The 17134-nt window shown below is 47.6% G+C and overlaps 1 protein-coding gene across 4 annotated transcripts in view; it reads left to right on the top strand.

Moving 5' to 3' along the window:
• Window positions 1-17134, top strand: part of Zfhx3 (zinc finger homeobox 3) — a 277462-nt gene that overhangs the window by 221159 nt on the left and 39169 nt on the right. For 3 of the 4 annotated variants that reach the window (XM_051201514.1, XM_051201513.1, XM_051201512.1), the window contains exon 5: window positions 11172-11282. In XM_051201514.1, the coding sequence (XP_051057471.1) occupies window positions 11172-11282 (111 nt within the window). The remainder of the gene's footprint in view (window positions 1-11171; window positions 11283-17134) is intronic. The other variant, XM_051201515.1, reaches the window with a different exon arrangement.

Here is a 17134-nt window from a genome sequence, read left to right as displayed (position 1 = left end):
GGGTCTCTACTCCCCAGATGAAATGGAATTTTGTCCTACAAACCTCCATAGGTCTTATACCTGTGTTAAGTACCAGTTCTCTGTCACAAAACTGTACTTCTCTACTCAAACCATCTCCTACCTCATGGCTATGTTTTGTCTTTGGTGAAGTGTTCAATCTTCCAGTGTCCTCACCGTCATAGCCTGGATTTGGACTAACATTTATTGTAGTGTTTGCTGGGGTTGATGCTCTCTTGTGTAACTGTGCTCTGAGATCTAGTACTGTGTAAACTGGGGACAGAGGATGAGATCTGTCACTTTTCAAGGAAGCCTGGGCTGCTGTTAGATCTCTACAACTCTACAAGAGGAAAAGCTAAATAGATGAACTAGAATCTAAAGGCTTAGTTTAAAACATAGCACCACAGGGACACCAGAGGAGGACTTGCTGTGGGTAACATCTCTGTGAAAGGGATGATGGTTAGCATTTTGTTAAACCCTAGAAAATTACAGTGTTATTGTATAGGATCCAAATCAGCAAAACAAAACAAAGACAGGCTTTGGGTGGAAGAACAATTGGCATGGCTTTGAAAGTTCCTCCACAAGAGGAGCCAAGAATTTTCTTTCTCCCATTGGCACAGAAGAACTCCAAAAGGTGCCATGCATTAGCCATCCCATCTGCTTGTCCACACTGTTAGTGCAGGAAAGCTCTTGGGCCAGAAAACATTTGGTTTCTCTCCTGCACCTCAGTTTCCTACTTCACTACAATTTTCTTAGGCATTGTCAACTAAAACCTGTTGCCCCCACCGCCTGCCTGTTTCAGACTACAGACTTGATGGTTTGGGAGAAGGGTCTAGGGCAGCATGTCTTCAAATGTCAGGTCTGACCGTAAGATCTCCTTCCAGAGCTGGCCTCTGCTTGCAACCAGGCAGTGTGTTATGGCTATTTTAAAGTTCTCTGGGTACTTGGAGGTGGAGGAGTCTGTTGTAGGTTACCTCCAGGGTCTCTACGTATGTGTATCTGGTATTGCCTTGTTATATGTGGTGCCTTGGGAATGCATTGACCTCCTCTGCACACGCTTGGGTCTCCCCAAGGACAGGCAGTGAGTTTAGCCAGTGTTTCTCTGCGCGAAATCCCACTTAAGTTGGCCCGACTTCTGTTCTGTCAGATTTGGTTTGGCAAGTGTAAGCCTTTGTTTGTGCTTTGTTTTTATGAATCAGCTTGTTTTACCAGCTGTGCATGTAAGTGGCTTACGATCCGGCAGAAGCAGCTCATTGACAGTCAGTCCCTCGCTGCTCTGCCATCCTCCGGTGGAAGTAAAGGAATGTTTCTGCCTGAGTTCTGCACTTCATGGGGTGGGTGAGGGGGGAGCTGTCTTCTGAGTGGATCTACCCCTCAGGCACGATGGACGTAGGAGTAAGGTGACAACCAAGATGGAAATTGAATCCAGGTCTGTCAACGGTGTGCCCCATGACTCAGGCCTCTGCAATCAGGGTTCTATTTTTCTCCATCTTGTACTATTTGTCTCAGTGGCCAGAAACAAAAATGTTTACCTGTTACTTTCTCCATTAATTTGCCTTTAAAAAAAATCTTTTTAAAAATTCCACAATTCACTTTGTGAATCATGCCTTCTCTGGCGTCGTGAACAGCCTGGGTCTGCACGGCAGCTACCCCGCCCTCCCTTCCCATGCCCTGGTTCCTGTATGTGTTGCATCCATCATTGCTTCTGTTCCCGTCATGAGAGCCATCCCTCAAGGTTTTTGCGTATGCCCATTAGGTTCTAATCACCTGCCTCTAATATCATTTCTGGTACATCCTGTTCATTTCCCACACACCTTCATTTGGATATAGATGCCTGAGTGTGCTTACAGCACTCCCTACCCCCACGCCTTTCTGCATTAAGTATAAGATCTCTTTCCTCCAGTAAGTCAGTTTTGATTCTGAAGGCCGTACCAGTCTTCTATAATGGAAAATGTTAGGGGTATGCGTGCGTGCATGCGTGTGTGTGTGTGTGTGTGTGTGTGTGTGTGTGTGTGTACGTGCGTGTGCATGTGCATGCGCGCATGTGCACGTGAGTGCATGCACCCACTCATGTGCTTTAATTTACTCTATCACTCATGTGTGTTTATCTATCTTGTCTTCTCCCCTTCAACTCTGGAGGCTTGGCAGTGTTTATTTGAAGCAGGGTGTTATTGAAAGGCAGATGCTGTGGGGACTGCTCTGGCCTCACACCTGGAATGTTAAAAAGCTCTCAGGCAGAGCTTTTCTGTTGGGGGAAAAACAGTCTCTTTCTGTAGAGGGGGCAGGCAGGAAGTAACTGGTACCCATCCCCTCCATTGGTCATGGGTGCCTAATTCTGACCACCCCCACCCCACCCCCAAATACTCTAGATGATGTGTGCAAGTCTGTGAAATGATTTGGTCTGATGAATGTATGCATGAAGTCCTTTTTTCCCCTTCTTCCATGTAGACCCCTTCATCTCTCCCTCAGCTCCAGGGACCCTTGCCTACTACTTCTCAAATGTTGTGTCCTTCAGGCTTGCAGCCTCCTGCCTCTGCCCTTTCTTCCCAAATAGCATGTTGAGGTGGAATCAGTGTTTTTTCCCAGCAACTTTGTTTTTAGCTGCCTGGAAAGAGCCACCTCTCTTGGTATCAAGGACATTCTTGTTTTGCATACCTCTACTTTCTAGAATATTTCAGTTTGGTGTGCGCTTAAACTGTGCAAAATGCCATTTAAAAGAAAGAGCAAGAGAAAAATAACATTTCAAAATGCATTTGGTAGCTCACGTTTTAAACGAAGTACAATTGAAGGTAGGGTTTCTTTTTGTTGTTTGTTTTTTTTTTTTGTTTTGTTTTGTTTTGTTTTGTTTTTTGGTTGTTTTTGTTGTTGCTTTTGTCCAAAGAAAGGAGGAAGGGGGGGGGGAGACCCGTAAATCCACTAAACGCCCAGAGAGCGAGCTTCCTTTGTCACAGCACTGACGTTGGAGTGTTAATTTTTCATGGTTATTTGGACTGGAAAATGGGGAAAAGGGAGAGATGGGTCTGTGATTATTTCCCATAAGTGACAACACAATCACATCATGCTCCACTACAAACATGCTCAGGGAATTTGCCTCTTTTACATTTTACCTGTGAAAAAGTAACAGCCTCAGCCAGAGCTCTGTAGACAGACCAGGGAAGTAGTCTCTGCTGAACTCAGTTTCCTCTGCAGTTGTGGGCTGGAACTGGGCTTCTTATTTCCTGTGCATTCTAAGACCGTGTCAGAGCTGGGTTTGTGTTTTACAAACTGGAACTCGCACCTCTCAGTTATTTTATTTTATTTTATTGTTTTGAAACCTTCCCGTGAATAGCCGCCAGGCGAGTCTGTAGCACATTCCTTCCCTTGTGCTTTGTGGCTGCACACTGACTTTTATCCTTTCTGGGATTCTGCAGGGGGCAGCCCAGGTGCTTTCACTGAACACTCAGATAAATGGGACCTGGTGCAGTGCAGGCTCTCCGCATTTCCTCCCTTTTTCTCCTCTCTTGACCCCCACCCACCCCCTTAATTCTAGTGTGGTTTTGACAAACTGTTCAAATGACCAAGTGGCCTTGCCTGGGAGAGGGAAAATGGCAGGGCTCGTCCTGGCCACACAATGGCAGCTTTCTTAACTCCGTTCAGCATTGCTCCCGCAGGAGGGACAGCTCAGAGAGGGGAATTTTCTCTGCGAGGCCATGGGCTCTGGACCCACAAGGACTCTGTCCCGTGGTTGCTCCAGTCTGAAGTGAAGTCAGTGCCAAGGCGAGGAGAGGAGCCTTTCCAGGATGCTTCTTGCTGCACAGTCCCCATTTTTCTTGCTTATGTAAACAGCAGCAGGATCTTCAGATATACAAAAGCATAAATGGTCTCTATCCCCCAATTAGTCATTTTTAATAACACCCAGAGTTGCCTTCCAAGTGTTGATTCTTCAGCCCAATGCCCAAAGGCAGGCCGGTGAGGTGGGGGTGGGACCCCAGGTCAGGGCCGTGGTAAGGAGGCTGGATTCCCTCATTGCCCACCTTCCACAGGGCTTTTCTGAGAGGCCTCTGGGAAGGTGGTGGCCCCACACCTAGATTTTTCAAGAAGCATCCAAAAACTCCAGGTATGGCCCTCCAGGTGTCTTCGCTGAATGAACACACACAAAGCAGAGAATTCCAAAATGAAACAATCACTTCAAAGACCTACACGAGGAGAAGCCTCTCACTGGAGAGTGGGGGCACATGGCTGATCCCATCTGTGTTCTCCCAGGCACTTTCCTGGCCTCCTGGCCTCCGGTGGGCTGGAAGGTGGTTTTATATAAACAACATGTCATGAGTTTGACTAGTTTCTTTTCTCTTTTTACTTTTTTCAGCCGCCAAGGTGAGAAAATGATATGCAGGAATACTAGGCTGGGTCCTGACAGTTCTCTCAGCTGGTCGAGGGCAGTCCTTGGCACACCTAGCAGAACTTGACTGGGTAAACGTGAGAAATGGTCAAGGCAGCAGCAGCGGGCCCTGGAGAGGGAGCCCCCTGTGGCCTCTTCTTGGCTTTGCCTTTAAGTTTTCCTGCTTAGACTACAGTAGTTCTAGCTTTAAATACCCCACCCACCTACCCAGTGTTGGCATTTTCCTTGATGAATCTGTAAAAAGTACAAAATGGAACAGACAAAGTAGTTCATCAGTTTAAAAATAAACTCAGGCCAGGCATTGGTGGCACAGGCCTTTAATCCCAGCATTCAGGAGGCAGAGGCAGCGCGGATCTCTGTAAGTTCGAGGCCAGCCTGGTCTGCAAAGCTAGTTCCAGGACAGGCTCCAAAGCAATACAGAGAAAACCTGTCTAGAAAAAACTAAAAAACAAACAGAAAACAAAACCAACAACAAAACCAAAAACCAAAAACCTCAGGTATCCACTGCCAGGTAGGTAGGTGTCTAAGTTCTCTGTGTGTGGATGAGGGTTTGTACCCTTCCTTCACTGAGAAGCTGAAGACAGGAAGATGTGAAGATGATGATCTGTATTTGTGGTGAGCAGGCCACCTTTTTTTCAGGGAATATTCCTGCAGCTGATAAAATTGTTACCCAGAATACTTCCTTGCTCCAGGTGGCCCCTCAGGCAGCTTCCAGACAGCTTGTGTGTTGGAAGGAAGTCTGTGAGTGACCAGTTAAGAGGCCAACAGTGTTTGGGAATGTTGCTAGGTAGCTCTTGTCAGGATCACACAGCCCAGGGGGCTCGGAGAGTCACCTACTGGTAATGTCTTTGGTCACCTTTCAGAGGGATAATGACTGCTGTAGCTTGCTGTGTCATCACCATTAGATTGGAGGGAGAAGACAAGGGCTGGAGTTAACAAGCTGAGAATGGAACAGCTGTTTGTCCACTGGTATTGTTCATCAGTATCTGCTACAAGTTCCCATTGTATCAGAATTTTAACCCAGGGGATTCTGTTTGAAGCAAGTGGTCTAGGCCTTAGCAACCATCTTTTATGCTATGGGATTTGACCTCTTTTGCAAAATAAAGCATGTGTGCCTTGCTTAATGTCTGTACCCAGTAGAGGTTCCCCACTGATAATAAAATGCCAAGAGGATTGGACATGCCAGGCTGTCCCCTCACCTTGCCACTGTGCAAACCAAGGCTGCAGAAGCCATTGGCTAGGGCAGATAGCACATGCGTCCAGGGCCTCCACCCAAGCAAGAGGGACAGGAGGACAAAGCATAGCTCAGGTCCCTCCTGCTGCCCACACAGAGACACCAGCCACCTGTCCTTGGAACTGCTGGTTGGAGTGTGTGGCGCTTCCCACCTGCCTAGGTGGCCATCCCTTGGGTTAATTGGGTTGCAAATGGGAGAAAGGCGAAGCTTTAACCCTATCTTCAAAGTAAGCAGATTGGTTATTTTGTTTTTCAAAGGAGAGGTCCTGTATACAATTAAAACTTGTTTCTGGTAAACCTCATTCCAGGAAGGATGGGCTTTTAACAAAAGGCTTTTGACAGCTGCAGGCTATTTCATTTTTTTAATGCCGAATGAAAAATCAATACATTTTTCTGGGTTATACATATTCAGAACAGGCCTGATATTTCCATTATAATGGAAAGCGGGCGTCTGCACACCTCGCCTGTCAGAGCCGCACCATCGCATTTTCCAAGCCACTGCTAAATATTTCAAACCTGATTTGATTGTGGTTCATGACAGCTAATGTTTCTCAGCTCTTGAGCCTGCCGACAGGCAAACGCACTTTATACCCCTCCACCCCCAAGCATCCCCCCCCATAATGGGGAATGAACAGTTTCATTCTTTGGGGATCACAGATTGGTGTGTTATTTAAGTAACACGTTTGTGCCAGAGCCTTGGGTACAGACACCCCGATTCTTAGGAGAATTTCCAAATTTCTATCATATCGAGGCACTGTGGGGGCTTTGTCAGGTTTGAATTAATCTACATTATCCTGTTAAGAGGTAGGAACGGAGGGATTTGTCTTAATCATTGATTGACTCCCTTTCCTTCAAGCCTGTAAGCGATGTGTAAAATACCCCCAATGGACACGTCACTCGACCCATTATTTGGGGGGAAACGTTTTTTTGTTTTTTTTTTAACTGACATGCTTTCGTGGGTGACATACATGGGGAGCATGTGTGCCCCGGTGGAATGCTGACCTTGTAAAGTACTGTTTTCTGGGCTTGGCTTCTGCCCTGAACTCCTTCCAGCTTGCAGGTTGCTCATCAGAGTCTTAGAGACCCCCCATGGGGCTGACAGCCAACACACAGGCCTCCCTCTGGAGAAGTCACAGGAAGAGAGTCTAGCAGTCACCTTGAAGAGGAAGCTGATTGCCAGGGGTTGGAGAGAGCAGTTCACATATGTGGGAAGTATTTCTAGGTCTGTGGTCCCATCCTCTCAAAACCCTAAACTGCTCCTTTTGGGGTCTGTCTGTTTGCCAGGATTTTTGCATCCAGGAGGGCCCTGTGGCTCACCGGGAGTTGAGCGTGATAGGAGCAGGCTGGGATGGCTTGGCCCTAAGAAGCATGGCTTGGAAGTAAAAAAGAGGTAGTGAAGAAATAGGTTTCTCACCAGGCATTTCTGGCACACACCTTTGATCCCAGCACGCAGGAGGCAGAGGCAGGTGGATCTCAGTGAGTTTGAGGCCAGCCTGGTCTACAGAGTTCTAGAACAGTCAGGCCTACACAGAGAAACCCTGTCTTAGAAAACACACACAAACACACAGTAGGTTTCTAGATTGCTCAGAGGCCATGTTTTATGCAGCAGTGAAAGACAGGGTACCACTGGAAGATGAAGATCATGTTAGTTTTCAAGATTTCCTTCCATTTCTGGGCCATGGTGGAACTCCTGCTGGTAGAGTGCTTTCCTAGCAGGCATGAAGCCCTTGGTTCTACCTTGTTCATAATCCCAGCATGTGGGAAGCAGAGGCAGGAGACCTCTATACAATTGAGGTTAACCTCCTCTACATAACAAGTCTGAGGCCAGCCTGCGATTCAGGTTTAAAAAACAAAAAAATAGTTTCCTTTTCTCAGTTTCACACTGATAATGTAGACAGACAGGGGTGAGGTACTCTAACTTGAGGCCAGGGTGGGGTTTGACCATGGAACTGGGCTCCTGCAGGGTGTTAGAGGCCCTTCTTTTGGTATCCTTCCAAAACAGAATCATTTGGGGTACATTGGGCTAACTGCCTCCTTCTGAGAACTAGGGCTGTGGTGGAGGTGACCTCCTTGTCCAGGTCCTGCCACACCCTTGAGAAAGCATTCCTGCTGTGCTCCCAATTAGGACGGGACATATCATTTCCTTAGTGCTCCAAGGGAAAACCAGTTGTATTGTGTCTGCTTGAGCTTTGAGAGTGGTGTGGTGGCTGTTAGTGGTGGTAGGAGGAAGGCAGCCTATTCCTCCGAGCAAAGGACAGAATTTTCCAGATAAAACCCATCACCAGCCCACGCCTTCAGTTGTCCCTACCATCTGTCGGTAGTTGATACCACTGAAAGAAAAACAGAAACCCCGGCTTCTGTGGTGACCCCGGCCAGTTGCCCCTGCACAGGGCCAGAATGATCTGTGGGGAAAACTGCCCCTGGGGAAACCCTGGGAAGGAACAGGAATTAGTAGGCAGCCCCAGCTCAGTGGGTAGGATCTGGTTCACATCCAGAGGCTGCTACACCCCCCCCCCCATCCCCATCACCATATGTCCAGGGGCCAGGAGACTGACCAAGCTTGGCCTGTGGTGAGAGACCTTGCGTGACACTTCTGGGACCAGTAAAGACACACCCTGTCTGAAAAGCATCATAAGCCTGAGCTGTCCAGACAGATTTGCAGTGTGCATCCTTGCTGTTTAATCATTTCTCTACCTTTATTGGTATTCAGCTCTCACGGTTTTCCGGTTAGTGTCAGCCTGGGCTTTCATCCATTTTAAAAAGCCCTTACCCCCTCTCGCTGTTGATGATGATGATATAAAGACAGATGGTGTAACTGCTTATGAATGTTCTATTTTACGTCTCCAGGACTAGACCATTCGCTTACAGACGTATATATTATTTCCACATGCTCAGGTTAGGCCGCCCAGACTTGTCTGCCTCCTAGCCAGCTGCCCTCCTGGGCCTTGCCATGCAGAGGGCGACACCTGTAGGTCACATTTGGAACTGCAGAGACTCTTAGAGTTGGTTAAATGGGACCTGTTTTTTTGTTGTTTTTGTAAAAGTGAAGTGAGGGTAGTGATCCCCTATGAAAGGATCTGGCTTGTTCATAGGTTCCCTGATCAGTCTTTCTAGAGGAAGAGCATTCCTCTAGAAAGTGTCTAAGTCACAGATGATAAAATAGTCTAGAAACTCAAGAATGGATTTATATCTCAAAAGGGAAAACAAAATCAAAATTAATAGTTATAATAACCTCCTGGAGTAAAGTAAGCTCTTTTAATTTCCTCACCACCACCACCAGCTTCTTGAAACATAGCTGCCACTGTTTTCTGTTGACATGGAGCAAGGCAGACAGGCAGGCAGGCAGGCAAGGCCCAGGTAAGCTCAGAGTGAGGGATCTAGGAATAGTCACACAGCTCCCTCCTATGTGCCCCTCACATATTCTTGCATCCATGATCTACTCACACTTCACAGTCTCAGTCGCCTGAGTGGAATTGCTCGGAAAGCCTTAAAGTCCTGGCACCAGTCCCAGGTGACAGTTCTGAACCCTGCTCTAGTAGCTGCAGGCACTGGCTTTGGTGGCTAAGTAGGTATGCACCTCCTCTTCTGAGAGACACCTTGGTGCATGGGTCATCACTGTATGGGAAGCTGTCTATTGTAAGAGCTGGATCATGTCCATCTGAGGTGATGATGGGTGTGTGTGCCAGGGAGATGTGTCCATTGAGCCAACTCTGCAATCCCGTGTAGTTACTTTTGAGCCCCACAAATGATTGTGCCATGAAACATATTTAAGATACCTAGCTAGTGTGCATATGCCCAATTTAATATTGGTTAACTTATTGCTGGTATTACCATTAAAGGTGAATTTTATAACCATTTTATTAAAAGCCTAAAGTATGCAGAGAATGTTTTGCCTGGACGAGAGATGGTACATGTATCTTATGGTACAACTTACTTGTTTTATCCTTCTCATGTTTACGCTCCCCCCCTCTACAAGACTATATGGTTTTGCTATTGAACTGTATATCTAATGAATGCCAAGCCTTAAATGCCTGATTTTTGTCTGTTCAAACTAAGGATAAGGTCAGGCGACTCTGTTAACTTTGCTGTGCAACAAGCCAACAAAGACCCACAGGACACATAGAGAGAGCCTGAGGTTGTGTGGAATAAGCAGTCTCCATGTGATTGCCTCTGGGGCTCGTTGCTGTTTTGTAAGGAAAAAAGACCATTCTTCATCCTTGTGGTTCATTTTTGTAGCCATCGACACTCTATCATCTTTCTAAAATAATCCTTATGGCCTTGAGTGTTTTGGAAGCCCCTAAAGATCAATTTACTGTGACTGTTTTACTCCTTCTGTGGGACAGAATATAGAGGCTAGTTTTGGAGAGATTAGGGTGTATAACACCTGAATTATTTAAAGGTAGGTTTGAGGCCAGCCTGGGCCACAGTGTGAGACCTTGTCTCCAAAACCAAAACAACCTAAAAAGCAGACTTGTGGAGAATCCAATGGTGCTGTTGGCTAGAACCCCAGTCCCAGGGTCTAGATTGTATCCTGGTCTTGGCTCTGACTGAGTCTGGTCTGGGCCTCTTGTGATGGGGTGGGAGTGTGTGTTCTCATGCTTCTGAGCCCAGAAAGGTGCATTCCTGTGTCCTCATCACTTCAAGCGTTTTTCACCTTGTTTGCTTTAGTCTTTAAGAAATGAGGTGTGTGTGTGTGTGTGTGTATGTGTGGTACCTGTGTAGGCGCCTGTTCCAAGGCATGTATGGAGGTTAGGGAACATGTATGGAGGTTAGGGAACATGTATGGAAGTCAAGGCACATTTATGGAGGTTAGGGAACAGCTCTTTATGGTTGTTTTACCCCCTCCTGTCTTTATGGAGAATCTGGGGCTCAGACTCAGTCCACCAGGTTTGCAAAGTGCTGAGCCACCCTGCCAGCCCTTATTCGTCCCCTTAACTCGTTCTTAGCTCTCATTAAATGTCTGCTTGTGCTTGGGTTGGTGATGCAGAGGGGACTAATCCCCACCTCTGTAACCGTCTTTCCTTCTCCTCAACCTGGGCAGACAACATCATCCGCCTAGTGGGGACATGGTGACTGCTGTACATTTTTATCCCTTTGTCTCTCACATCTGACTTCTAGAGTTCCTTATGCCAACAAAACGTATCACTGGATGTCCTGTGATTCTTCAGAGCATAAGTGACTCCAAGAACTCCTGTCATCATCTGGCACTTGTGTAGACACTGCTGGGCCAGTGAGGACTCAGCCACTGGTCTGATCTAGTCTCCAGCCAGAGTTAAGTGACTGCCTCACTTGGAGAGCACTCGCTCAGGTGTGGCATTCAGAGCCTGTCTGGAAGTACCTAACAGTCACACAATCTAGCACCATTCAGCGCCTCACCGCCGATATGCCCCCTGCACACGCTCAGCCTCACCAGGCCACTAGGGACACAGGAAGGACAGAGTCACTGACAACTGTGGGTTTTTTTTTGGGGGGGGTTGGTAACTCTTGGGCCTTGGGAGGCTAGGAGTCCTTCATCACTTTCCCACTAGCATACTTGACATCTCTGCTTTCCTTGTGTTTCAGAAGAAGCTGTTGACGATGCCGAGGGACCCAGTGAAGCACCTGCTGACCCAGAGGAGCTGGCCAAAGACCCGGGGAGCGGCGGTGGCGAGGAAGGGCAGAGCAAGCGGGCAGGTAGTGTGCATGGCCATCCTTGGATGCCCCAGGCCCTCTGCCTGGGAGAAATAAAGCTGGCAATAAGGGGGGCAGGACCCACCCTTCATCTCCTCTTCCAAAAGTATGCTGGCTCCGGGCATGAGGGAGAGGGCGTTTTGTTAGTTGTCGTCACCCCTCCCCCAACCCCCTTCTTTTTTGAGGCGGCATCTCACTCACTATAAAGACCAGGCTAGCCTTGAACTCACAGAGATCCACCTGCCTCTGCCAGGGTTAAAGTCAAGCATCGTGATTCCCTGTTTTCCTCTCTCTTTTTCATATTCTTTTTAATCACCCTTCTTATTGAGCACCGGGCATCTGAAGTTTTGAGGTCTTGATCCTGTGGCAGCCGTTCAGCGCTGTTGCCTTGTCCTTCTCGTCCTTCTTCTGTTGAAGGCCCACCAAAGACATTTGTCGCGCAGACTTTGGTTGAGGTCACCTGAGTCTCAACCTCAGGGTTACCAGAGGCAGTGAAGGGTGGGTATTGTCCTGCATTTGGGGACCTGAGCAGAGCCCCCGTACTCTTCCCAGTGTTCCCCTCCCCCAGGGCCAGCATCCACGGGGGGGGGGGGGGACGGGGGACGGGGGGACAGCAGCGTAGTCCGGCAGGGGGACATTTTAGCAGAAGCAGAACAAATTGAAGAAGCCAAGGCAGGAAGTTCTATTTCTGGAAAAGCTAGTGCCAAGAGAGGCGAACGGCCATTTCTCAAGATGACAGGATCTCCGTCCTGGGGAGAGAGGAGCTGAGACGGAAGAAAAGCTCAGGTTCGGAGGAGAAGCTGAATCATTTTTGAGAGGATTTACTGGGCAGATAAGTCTCACAGACACCACCACAATGCTAACAGGAAATGCTGTGACAAGCAACAGAAATTATTCTGTTTGGGCAACCTAATTCTCACCACCCTGCTCAGTATTAGAATCCTTTGATTTTTTTTTTTTTTTAAAGAAAATATTTACCTTTTTGAGTTGGTATTGGTTAAGCCTTTGTTAGTTTTCTAGGGAAGACCGTTCTTAAATCATATTGAGGGTTGGGGAGTGGCCTTCATTATGTAAACAAGGTAGAGAGTCTTGGGAGAAAGGCCAGAGGCAAGCAATGAAAATGACTAAAGGTTGAGAAGTCCTGTGTCTTTGACGAGCCTGCAGAAATCGGCTGTGTGGCCTAGAAATGTAAAGCTTGGGAGGCTTCTAGATAGCAGGAAGGACAGGCATGGGGAGGGGGCACACTGTAAGCCTCAGTATTTCCTGGAAGCAAAGGACAGGGTGCTGACTGAGCAGAGGGTATGCTGGGTGGATTTCACTGTCCATGTGGCTCAGAGACCTCTTTGGAAGTAGACTGTGTGGAGTTGCAAGCTTGATCTTGCTCTTTACTGAGGGCTGAGGTCGGATACCCTGGGAGAAGTTTGTGAGGGAGAGCCAGGGAGGAAGGTGTGGTCATTGGTGAGCAAGGTCCCTTTAGATGTGGGGAGAGGTGTTTCTACCTGTGTTACCTTGGCTGTACCCAGTCCCTAATTTTTACTGAACTGCTAACTAAGGTGATAGATATAAGTAGACATTGTAGATGGCAGCCAAACATCATGTGCCCCAAGGGAAGAGCGTTTTGCTTGGTTTCTGGTCACGACCCTGCCGTTTGCTTGTCTCTTAACCTTTCTGTATTTAAATGAGATAGAGGGGGTTAAGGATAGTGCCCAGCATCGTACTGTCTTAATACAGGAAGTTTAGAACAAGGCTGGGCATATGGTAGGCTGGTCATATGGCATGCCTTGTGTACAGGGTCTGCTTTAGCAGTCAGTCAAGAAGCCTGAGGGAAACTAGTAGCCATCTCTCTTAGCCTTCTCCATTTCTCCACCTGACCATGGTGGCTCCTAGGGATTTTTGAAAAGTTAGCAGAAGCAACACACAGGGGTTTAGCCAGGTCTGGTCACTGAAATTTGGTGTATGTGTCTTTTGCATGCCATGTGGGTGTTAAAGACGTTATAAAAGAATGCTGCTTGCAAAACTCCTGCTATGTGCAACACCCTGCACTGCTGCTTGGCATGTGCTTTTCATCTGTGCAAGCTATATAGGGCGAGCCTTGTTGAGGGCTGTCCCATTAAAACTGGTTCAGTGTTTATGATTCCGAGTGAATGCAGTCTTCTATCTTGACTCTAGTGGACATGCTCAGCCATCAGGAGGCCACTAAAAGGCGTAAAATGAGAACCATAGAGCTCATGTCCATCACAAGACTCTCCGGCATGGATACATCCACACAGTGGGCCCATCTCTGGCTCTTTGCCTCCGAAAGACAGAGAGATATAGCAACTCAGGGGCACGCCTTGCCAGAAACACAGACAGAAAGGAAAAGGGTGGCCTTCTTTGCTGACCCCTTCAAATGACCTTCCTCTGACCTGAAGTGTCGTTCTGCCCATGGCATCTGAGTTTGTAATAGCAGGCTTTCTTGAAGCACTTGGGGCTAATTTGATCTTGGAATAGATAACAGGTGCCGGTAACCTTTCTGGAGCCTTCCTTCTTGGATACTTCATAAAAAATAGTAATTAAGAAAAAAACTACATTTCTCTCAATTGTTCCCTAAATTGAGCCGTTGCCATCTGATTAAACATGATGGGGATTGCTTCCTCCCTGTAAACAAGTAAAGAGTGGTTTCACAATTTGTTGTGATGATCAGTGGCTGCTGATGATGCAAATTAATATTTCAAGTGGGTTTGGATAATTGACATTTTTTTTTTCTCCCAGCTATTGATTATGTAGTTTGGGGATTTGCACAGGAATGGAAAATCTTGAAGATTTTAGTGACAAATTTTCTGTTGCTTTTTATGGGGACAAGACTTGGGATTTCTTTTGTGGGTGTCCCTCTTTGGGGTTCTCAGAGATAGGATGAGGTTGCAACCTTGGGTGGCCCTGAAATGACAATCCATGTTCAATGTGTCAGCGAGGGACCAGTGGTCGAGTCCCTCCACCCATGCCAGGCACTGGGCAGAGTTCCAAGGAGCACAAGTTTAGGGGAGGCCTGTGTCATCAGGGTATTCGACAATGTCCCGGGCTTTCAGAATGCCTGTTGTCAGAAGAACGTTACAGGAACTTGTGCAATGACCAAAATGTCCAGCGTCTGCATTGAGCTCAGAGGAAGTGAAATTTAAGTTTTGATTCATTTTAATGGATATAAATTCTTCTGTAACTAGCTAAATCTGGAGGCTTCCAAACTGACCTTCCTGTCAAGTATGCCATAGGCACAGGCAAGTGACCAGGCACGGCTTCCCAGCTCGATGGGTGGGGGCTTGTGAAGCCAGCACCAGCCATGGCTACTGCTGCCGCCTTGTCCCCATTATCGTCATTTTCCTTGTGTGCTTTCCAGACATAAGCATACCTGATTCTCACTCCCACTCTACAAAATAGCGTATAAACAGCTACCCTCCCGCTTCTGCCCTTTCGGGGGCTAGGAAGCCCAAGGCAGAATAAAGTAGCACCAGCATCTTCAAAATGATCTGGATCACCTGCTGGGAGCTTGCCATGTAGTTTGCCATGTAGCGTGCCAGCGAGATGGCTTAGTCAGTGAAAGCACTTGCCAGGCAAGCCTGCCAACCTGAGTTCTGTCCCTGACCTCCACGTGTACCTTGGCATGCTTGTGTGCCTAGTGTGCACACACTAGATAAGACTAACTCCAGTGAAAACAAGTTATTGACATGGAAAGGGCTCTGGGTATGAAGTTAGGAAGGCCGTTAACTAATGAGTAACAGTTGGTCAGGAGACTTAGTTATGAGGGCCTGGAGTACCCTGTCTGTGAAAGCATGGTCAAGTAACACCAGCAGCCCCAGCTCCATGGTGCTGAGCAGTGGCACATATACAAGCCATTGAAAAGCAGGGCCATGCTCAATCAACTCACAGGCCACGGAGGGTGGGGGTGGGACAGGGCAGGGCGGCATGGAAAGGCTTTTCGAAGCCGAGCGCCTGCTAATGGGCTGCTGTTTCCACTGTCCAACTCTGTGGTTTCCTCCTTTGAAACTTGAACATGACCTCTTGTTGTCATCTGCCCGAGTGGATTGGAGTGTGAGCGTCTGAGATTGAAGAGCCCCCAGTGTCCCCCACTGAACGGTGATTAATGCTGTGATTAGCCAAGTCAATCATTAATTGCTATAAATTAAGTGATATACAATTAGTGTGGTGCTTTATCACCAATAATTAGGGGACAAGATTGAACTGTTGGCAAAGAACCATAGTAAGATGGTTATTGAAACGCTGTAGCCACCGTGGTCTCTAGCCACAGAGCGCCGGAGTCTGGCTAAGGGAGCCTGAATCAGGATGGCCAGGGGATGCTAGTGCAATTGTAAAAGGGGAGGAGCACCAGCTCCGCCTAAAACAGAGGCGTGGGGATATTCTGAAAAAAAAAATTCTTAACTGGTGCTCTTCTGTATATTTTTGTTGAATTTTCTGTTAGATTTGCAGTTTAGTGTTTTTTCCTTTCTGGACAAAGGGCCCAAAGAGACTTTACTCTTTTTTTTTTTTTTTTTTTTTTTTTTTTTTTTTAATCCATGATGCTCTCACCTCTCACGGAGCAATTAGTGCAGTGGAGCGTCCATGGTTTGAATATGGGAGATTGCTATTAGAGGTGGTATTAATGGGCGGCCGTGAGGGGAAAGCGTGCTTGTGGACCACGGTGCTGGCAGGCATGATTTCGAATCGGATTTGACATGTTTAACATAAATGTATAGCGCACGGCTCTTGCCGCATATGAATAATTCCTACAGAGCCACCGCCCTTCTAATTACTGAGTTAGAAGAAAGAAAGAAAAAAAAAAAAAGCAGGTCAGGCACATCCTGATGGAAATCTATTACCAGCCCACCCCCATTCCTCTGTTGTTTACAGCTCTGTATAAATAGAGATGCTGCAGTATAGGGGACTTAATGTCCAAACCGGAATCTGTCACCAAATGGAAGGGGCTGCAGCCTCCCTCCCTCCCTCCCTCCCTCCCCTCCCCTCCCCTCCGTCCCTCCCTCCCTCCTCTCCCTCCCTCCCCTCCCCTCCCCTCCGTCCCTCCCTCCCTCCTCTCCCTCCCTCCCCTCCCCTCCCCTCCGTCCCTCCCTCCCTCCCCTCCCTCCCTCCCTCTCATGCCTCCTCTTTTAATTCAGTCAAATACATAGAGACCAAACAAGCTATATGCTAAGAGGAAACATGGATACTGGGCTGGTAGATGTCAGCAGCCACGGTTTTTCATTTCCATTCAAGACCTTAGGTGTTTGACCCTCGGTTTCCAAACCTGTCAAATAGCAGGTTGAACCTAATTCCAGAACTTAAAGTTCTGGAACCATAGATGTTTAATCAGAGGAGGCACTGCTGAAGGGGTAGTATAAGCCCCCAAGAATATTAATTCCTAAAGTCAGAGCATTAGTAACTTCCCCCAAGGTCTTGCTAATGTGTGTATCTTTAATATAGCACTGGCCTGGGTGAAGGGTTCAGACAGCCTTTTCTCCATGGGGTCAGACAGCACCAAGCCCACGTTTCTTGGTGGGATGTCAGAGACCCTCACCCAGTCCCATGTTGCTGTGAATGGTTACACTGTCATCACAGCCCAGTGTGGCATGGGTAGTAATGGAAATACCACATGAGCAAATGGCCGGCCAGCCAGCCCTGTGAGGTTGGAAACGACCCCCATTCTCCAGCAGCGTACCTTTACAGAAGTAGCCTGGTTCTGTCCCATTCTGGCTCTTGCTTCCTCCTCTGCCTCACCCCAAAGACAGTTTGCCTTTGCAGTCTAGTAGGATGAGGTCAGTACGGGGCACTGTGTTTGCATGGCCTCTTTGTGTTTTGTGTCCTTGCCAGTGGAAACCGTTACTGGGTTTTCA

The sequence above is a fragment of the Phodopus roborovskii genome, unplaced genomic scaffold (genome assembly GCF_943737965.1).
Source record: "Phodopus roborovskii unplaced genomic scaffold, PHOROB, whole genome shotgun sequence".
NCBI lineage: Eukaryota > Metazoa > Chordata > Mammalia > Rodentia > Cricetidae > Phodopus > Phodopus roborovskii.
Note: the sequence above shows the minus strand (reverse complement) of the source record. Positions and strands in the feature narration are given on the sequence as shown.